Below are 7,019 nucleotides of genomic sequence, written 5' to 3' on the forward strand. Positions count from 1 at the left end.
TCACATAAGAGAGAATCCTGAGCCATGTTAGCTTAGCAAAAATAAATATTAGCGGTAGCTTCTTCTTCATTTCTTGCATAGTGTGAAAACTATTGGACAGAACCGCCGGGGTGGGATTCGTCCAATCAGAGATGAAGGTGACTCCAAGGTCACCGTGTGGCGTGTTGTTTGTTTGTTTTTGCGTACAGCGCCTTTGTCCCACGTGCATGCCACGTGCACTGTATGTGAAAGTGCTGATGGGTCATCCACCCCGAACCCGCTTTCTCTCAGTGGCAGAACAATCCAGCGGGGCGGGCCTCTGTTCTGGCCCAGCTCATTGTGTGCGCCGCCCTGTGCCGTTTGTGTACACGTGCGTGCCCGGTATAAATAGCCCTGGGGGGGGGGGGGGGGGGCATCAGCAGGCCGGCGATTCTGCGATAGATTATGGCTCTACCTGGACCTCCTCTGCTCCTCCTCCTGCTGCTCTTGAGCAAGGCGCCTCGGCCTGCAGCCGCGTTCACGCTCAACCCGGGACGCCAGCCGCAACACAAGCTGCTCCACCTGGGTGAGTGTAAACACACACACACACACACACACACACACACGCACACACACACACACGCGGGTTCTGGTCCGGCTGAATGCGTTGTTTCCAACAGACTGGCCCAAGGACTGCGGCGCGGCTCACTTCAAGCCCAACACGGCGGACAGGATTGTGTCGGGAAACGAGGCCAGACCTCACTCCTGGCCCTGGCAGGTCTCTCTGCAGGTCAGTCCGATTCTGCCATCGACACGATGAAGGCTGGGAGGTCTTCGCCGTGGTGCGGGACGGGTTGTGGCAACCGAGAACGTCTCCGCGTCCCTCGGTAGTCCGTGATGTCATCATCGTCTCCGTCTTTCAGCTTCAAAAACGTACAAATTAAAGTGAATGGAGAGGAAGGTGAGCGCGCCCGTCTCACCTCGCTGTCTCACTGTCCCTCAGGTTCGCCCCAGAGGAAGCAAACATTACATTCACGTGTGTGGGGGGACCCTCGTCCACAAGAACTGGGTCCTCACCGCGGCTCACTGTTTCCAAAAGTAAGGAAAACCGGCAGCTAAAAGCTACACGTAGCCGTCAGCGCAAAAGGCCTGAACGTGAACTTTGGTCCCTCAGGGGTAAAGCTGAGGATGCTGGGAGTTGGAGGATCGTCCTGGGGAAGCACCAGCTGAAGCGCTCGGAGATCCCCGAACGGATTTTCCCGGTGAGGAGAATCTACCGGCACGAGAACTTCCGTTACCCGGCTCTCAGCGAGCTGGACTACGACATCGCCCTGGTGAAGGCCGCCACGGACATCAGGCCCTCGAACTTCATCCGATACGCCTGCCTGCCGCGCAAGCAGACCAGCCTCAGCCCGGGACACCACTGCTGGGTCACCGGCTGGGGGGACACCCGGGGTGAGTGGGGGGGGGGGGCTGGGGTGTTATAATCTGAATCTTAGCGGTTATGACCAAATATTACACTTTCAAAATGAGATTTAGCCTCAAGATTTTGAATATTTTCATTCACAAATTCATTTTATTTTGTAATTTTCTGACGAGTTGGTTCAGAATTTTCCAAAGAAATTGGACTGGTGAAATTCAGATACTAAAATTTAAAGATTGGAAACAAATCCAAGTCTTGAATGCTCCTGCAAACGTTTCATGAAACATTAACGTCGTTAAAACCAGTTTGCAAAGTTAAACATTAATTTCAATTTCACAATTCTTATACTGAATTTATGGCCTCCCTTTTCGTATTAGCCCAACAAACACGCCTCCGTGGTTCTTCAGGCGTCCCGTATTTAACGTTTCCACCATCTGTCTGTTGTTTAAAGCTCAGGTGTCAAAGGTCAAGCTGACGTAGGCGGGTCAGAACCCAGAGATGCATTCAACGACTCAAATGTTTCAAACGCGTTTCAGGAGGGAAGGACAACGTGTCTCTGGCAGAAGCCCTAAATCAGGCACGCCTTCCCATCATCGACTTCAAAACCTGCCGGCAGAAAAAGTTCTGGGGCGATCGGGTCCGGGACTCCATGATCTGCGCCGGCCTCAGGGACAAGGAGGGCCCGCCGGCCGCGTGCCAGGTTCGGATCGACGCCCGCAAAAAATCTAAATCAGGAGAGAGAAAGATGATTCTGAGACTTTTTTTTTTAATACTGAAAGTTTCCGGGCCGTGTCTTCTTCAGGGCGACTCCGGCGGGCCGCTGCTGTGCCAGCTGGGACAGGACCGCTGGGAGGTGCACGGCGTGGTGAGCTTCGGCCCCATCGGCTGCACCGTGGAGAACAAGCCCAGCGTGTTCACTCGGACCGCCGCCTACATCGCCTGGATGGAAGCCACGCGCGTCAGGGACTTCTTCCTGCACTGAGCGGCTCCGCCCCGTTTCACGCCCGCCGACCAACTAAGAAGCACGCCAAGCTCGTCGTTTTCCGGAATCTCCCGTCCTCTGAAGGTGCAGGTCGCTGTTTTCCACTCCGCTTTTACACCTGGTCTGTAGTCACACAATAAAACTGGTGGAAAGCAAAAAGCCTTGGTTGAATATTTTCAGATTTTCTTTTTATTTGGTTTTAATACAGCGAGTATCCGGAGACAACGGGACGACACAATAAATAGAACAGAACTGATCCGAGGCTCGGCTCCGCGTTTGCGGGTTTGAAATCGAAACCACACACGCCTGACATCTCCTCTCACGCTGGCACCATTAACCCAAATATCCTGGGTTCATTCATTAAAACCCAGCGTCAAAGACCACGAAGCCCCTCCCACAAACTCCTCTCTTGTCCCTCATCAACGGCAGGAAGCCCTCACAGGATAAAGACGTTCGATCATCTCCATCTGACAGAACAGAGTCTACATATTTAATTCCCAGGATGCTTCTGGAAGAGTCCATGAGAGGGAGGGGGGGGGGGGGGTGGTTAAATGTCGTATCCTGGACAGATATTTGGCCCCGATGTGGACGCATGAAGACTTTAGTACAGCCTGGAGGACGAGGCGGAGCCGGCGATGTGGTCCCAGTTGCTGTAGAGAGCGTAGGCCCCGGCCAGCGCCAACCCGGCCACGCCTCCCCGGGCGGCCCCCCTTAGGCCACCTGGACACACGGAAGCGGCGGCGTGAGGCTCGGAGATCAACCGAGCCGGTCCGACGCCTTTAGAGAACTTCAAAAGGAAGGAGACTCACTGCCTGACTTGAAGAGCATCCCGGTCAGCGTCCCGGCAGCCACCGTGTTGATGTCGTCCTCGGCCCCCCGCGCCTTCTCGATGGCCACGCCGAACACGCTGTACAACAAGGCTAGCAAAAAAACAAACAACAAAAGACAGCGGCGGCGCGTTCGCAGGAGGAAGTCACAGCATTTCTGGATTTCCATTCCGACGTCTTACCGACAGAGCCCAGAGAGTTGGCCCAGGAAGCCCCCTGTCGGGTCACCATGTTGATAATCCTGGGGGGGGGGGGCAAAGAGAGAAGGTAACTTAATCCACGTGTAGCTTTAAGGCTAAACCTGGACTTGGACTCCGTACTTACTGGACATTACGAGGTTTGGACCACGCCATGTCCCGGGTCTCCTTCAGGCCCGTCCTGAGTCCATTCAGAGCCCCCAGCGTCGCTCCTTTAGCGGGAGGAAAGAGGCACAAACAGCGAGTGAGCGGGTCGGGTCGAGCGAAGGACGCTGAGAGGCGACATCTCAACGTGCCCGTCATGCAGGACCCTCCGATGGTAAAGAACGCCAGCTCGAACCTCCCTCTCGTCTTATTGGCGCCGGTCGGGAGGATGAACTCCTCCGTGTCCTGAAACGCAACGTCATCAGAAAACGAGACGAGACGCCGCGATGTTCTTTAGCCAAATCCCCCCCTTTGAGGCTCACCTGAACCAGGTAACGAGGGTCCACGTTGAGGTAAGGAGAAAGAGGATTCACTCCAACCACTGAAACGAAAAGATAAAACGTCACAGAGTTGGTCCGCCACGTAATTAATATCAAGATTAATTAATTAGCTTATAGCTACGGCAGATAACTACTATTAGCTTTTAAGCTAACCAAAGCTAGCTAGCTTAGCATTGCACCATACTTACAGGGGACGCCGGCGAGCTCCGTGTTCGAGTATTCGGGCGCACCTCCCCCGAAGAGACCCCCGAGGCCTCCTCGGAGTCCCCCCGATCCTTGCGAATTGTTGTCCATGCTGGTAAAAGATCCGCCGGGGGGGGGGGGGGGTGTCACCTGGCGAAAACTGTGCCCAGGGGGGTTAGCTGCTTCGAGCAGGTGGCTGAGCAGACTTGGCTAACGTAAGGGAGTAAACTGTGTCGTAAACCTCGAAATCCAAGGCGACGTGATCGCCGACGAGTCCTGTCAGTATCTGTGATCAATACCGACTGAGTGTTACCGGTCAGAACGGCGGGTTTCCGTGGAGGAGCACCGGAGTCCGAGTTGTCACGTCCCTGACCTCCAGCAAGCAACACGCTCTGCCGTAAAGCAGCTGCCGGACCCTGCCTGCGACTGTCGTAACTCAAATCCAGTCGTGTACATTTAAGAAAAAACAAAACAATAAATATCAAATGTATCTAATTATTAAGACAGTTACGCAAAATAAAAGTGACGCGAAGCAACAAAAAACCTTTTTCTTCTTCTTTTCTCTCGAACAAACCCGTCTTGAAAACGTCATTGAGCCCTCAAACCCTCGCGAGACTGCCACAGATCCTGGATCTGTTTACTCAACCGAAGGTCGCGCGATTCAAGGCAACGTCACGTTTGAAAACTGACTGCGGTTAAAGAGGAGACTACGGAAGCGGCCAAGGGACAAATAACTGCACAAACACTGTACAAACACATTATCTATCTATCTATCTATCTATCTATCTATCTAGTCTAGTTTTGATGCTAACTAAGATTTCATCTGTACTAGGAAAGGCTTTCATGTGTAATTGTGTGTTGTCTATTCTGTGATGATGCCTTATATTCTGTGTAATTATTTAATTTGCCCTAAACAGAAACTATTTTTATATCCCTTTCTGTACTGTTTTTCTTTTTCCATTTGTGTATTTCTTTGTTTGTTGCTTACCAGTTGTTGTTGACTGTAAAAGTGGACAGGAAAAGAATATGTTGTTCCTCATATGTGACACGGGGAGGCAGCAGAGAGCTGGTTTTATAACCTAAAACGAACCAGACCTGTTCTGCGTTCCTTTGAGCAAATTGGCCTGTTTATTGCTCATCGTGCCGTTTGCGCTGCTTGGAAGCAGAGGTCTCTTCAGCACCGCATCCATCGTGCGTGACTCTAAAGCTGCTGGAAAGCTGCCCGCGTTGCAACAGAGACCACACAAACACACTCTCGAGGCCCCCGCCATTCGCTGCCAGTCAAAGGGACAGAGGAGGCACTGAAGGAATTTAGTGTGTTGAATTTCACAAACTCAACAGAGCATCTTATTTGGATTCTGTCTTTGTACTTGTGTGTGTGTGTGTGTATTCAGAAGGGGCCAAGTGGAGCGATGAAGTTTGCCATTGTCGCCCAGGGTGGGTGTTTTTCAGACTCTCTGGCATGATCTGTGAGTTAGTGTTCTCTGTATTGCTGCCCAGTGTGCCCACTGTCTTTCCCACAATGTCCCATTCAGCCCCGGGCCTCTCTTTATCGCTCTCTCTCTCTCTCTCCGGTAAAACTCTCAAAATGAGTTTGCCACACATCCTCATCCTCATCCTCATCCTCATCATCGTCATTGGACGACAAACCCCAAATGTGCAGAAATGTCTGTGATGTCATCTTTATCATCTCTCTCTCTCTGCCAGTCTTACTTTCAGCATCTCCTTCATTTCCTCTCTTCCCATCGCTGCGTTTCTCTCTCTCTCTCTCTCTCTCTCTCTCGCTTTCTTTCTGTCTCTCTGAGCTCCCGAACACAAAAGACAGAAGGGGCCACGACAGGACCCCAGTGTATGCCGGTTGTCAAGGAGACAAGGAGACAGTGTTGGGTCTTTAAACTGCCTCAGAGGGGTGTGTGGAGTTGGGGGGGGGGGGGGGGGAGTTGGCCTTATTTACAGGGGAAGAGGACAAGGGGGAGAAACACAACTTTTGTAGCAGCTTATAAGACTCGGCTGGAATTCTAAAATCATTCCTGCAGTCCGCCATCAAATATTTACCAAGAAGAGGAAATGTGGTGCGGCTCCTTACTTTGAGAATGCTGTGCATATATAGTAATGTAAATCAACCTGTCCTTTCCACACGCACACACACACACATGCACGCACACACACACACACGCAGCCGGGGCCTTTGATTGTGAGCTCTGGGCCCCGGTGTTGGCTGCGCTGAGCGCCGATCTACAGAATACATTACCAGATGCTTGACGAGTGTTTCTCTCACCATGAAGACAAATGAGGAAAAAAAAAAAGACACAAAAATTTCACTGGAAACAGGAAAAGCAGACACAAGCGTTCACACCCCCACCCCCACCCCACCCATCCATGACACACACACACAGTCCCTCCTTTATTTTCTCTATATCTTCCACTCGGGTTCTTCCTGTCCAGAGGATTGTCCGTCCGTGGTCACATCACGTCCCGTCCCTCTCTGCAATCCGGTGGGCTGGGGGGTTGAGGCCAGGCTCAGCTCCAAGCCTGAAGTTCACTATCACTCCCCCCCCCCCCCCTAAAACCCCCTCCACAATGAAAGCAGGAAGGGCAGGGAGAGGACGAGCGAACCACCCACTGCTGCATTCACCGCAGAAAGCTCCATGTGAACCTCCTGTGTGTGTGTGTGTGTGTGTGTGTGTGTGTGTGTGTGAAGCCTTAAATGTATGTAAAAAAAACTCCAACAAGCTTTGCTTTGAACTCGGGAACTCGGGATTAAACGTGACACTCTTTGTGTTTTAATTCCTAATGTGTGCACGTTGGAGCTGATGTTAAACACATGTTGGTTCTTCAGCGACGCCTTTTTTTTTTTTACAGACTTCAGGAACAAATCTTGATCCTGAGTAATATTTACTCTGCAGATGTTTGAGGGAGCCGCTTGCACAATCAATTTCCCCTCAATTCCCCAGCCCCCCCCCC

General features: G+C 51.9%; 2 protein-coding genes across 2 annotated transcripts; one reads left to right on the forward strand and one right to left on the reverse strand.

The window, feature by feature from the left end:
- The first annotated feature begins 423 nt into the window (after positions 1 to 423).
- zgc:112285 (uncharacterized protein LOC561476 homolog) lies at positions 424 to 2,363 on the forward strand. The gene is made up of 6 exons (XM_068754724.1): positions 424 to 544; positions 639 to 748; positions 962 to 1,056; positions 1,133 to 1,413; positions 1,918 to 2,081; positions 2,184 to 2,363. Exons 1-6 carry the CDS (start codon positions 424 to 426, stop codon positions 2,361 to 2,363), a joined length of 951 nt encoding a protein of 316 aa, XP_068610825.1.
- Positions 2,364 to 2,530: 167 nt separating this feature from the next.
- timm23a (translocase of inner mitochondrial membrane 23 homolog a (yeast)) lies at positions 2,531 to 4,491 on the reverse strand. The gene is made up of 7 exons (XM_068754470.1): positions 4,061 to 4,491; positions 3,855 to 3,913; positions 3,684 to 3,777; positions 3,515 to 3,599; positions 3,373 to 3,431; positions 3,173 to 3,283; positions 2,531 to 3,083 (listed from the first exon to the last, which is right to left on the reverse strand). Exons 1-7 carry the CDS (start codon positions 4,164 to 4,166, stop codon positions 2,965 to 2,967), a joined length of 633 nt encoding a protein of 210 aa, XP_068610571.1. The 5' UTR covers positions 4,167 to 4,491; the 3' UTR covers positions 2,531 to 2,964.
- Positions 4,492 to 7,019: the final 2,528 nt, after the last annotated feature.

The sequence above is a fragment of the Brachionichthys hirsutus genome, chromosome 21, assembly GCF_040956055.1.
Source record: "Brachionichthys hirsutus isolate HB-005 chromosome 21, CSIRO-AGI_Bhir_v1, whole genome shotgun sequence".
Classification (NCBI taxonomy): domain Eukaryota; kingdom Metazoa; phylum Chordata; class Actinopteri; order Lophiiformes; family Brachionichthyidae; genus Brachionichthys; species Brachionichthys hirsutus.

Coding starts and splice junctions, on each gene's coding strand:
- zgc:112285 (XM_068754724.1), top strand. CDS start 424: ATGGCTCTACCTGGACCTCCTCTGCTCCTCCTCCTGCTGCTCTTGAGC. Junction 545..638: donor ACACAAGCTGCTCCACCTGG/GTGAGTGTAAAC, acceptor TGTTTCCAACAG/ACTGGCCCAAGGACTGCGGC. Junction 2,082..2,183: donor GCCCGCCGGCCGCGTGCCAG/GTTCGGATCGAC, acceptor TGTCTTCTTCAG/GGCGACTCCGGCGGGCCGCT.
- timm23a (XM_068754470.1), bottom strand. CDS start 4,166: ATGGACAACAATTCGCAAGGATCGGGGGGACTCCGAGGAGGCCTCGGG. Junction 3,778..3,854: donor ACCCTCGTTACCTGGTTCAG/GTGAGCCTCAAA, acceptor GTTGCGTTTCAG/GACACGGAGGAGTTCATCCT. Junction 3,284..3,372: donor CAACTCTCTGGGCTCTGTCG/GTAAGACGTCGG, acceptor TTTTTTTGCTAG/CCTTGTTGTACAGCGTGTTC.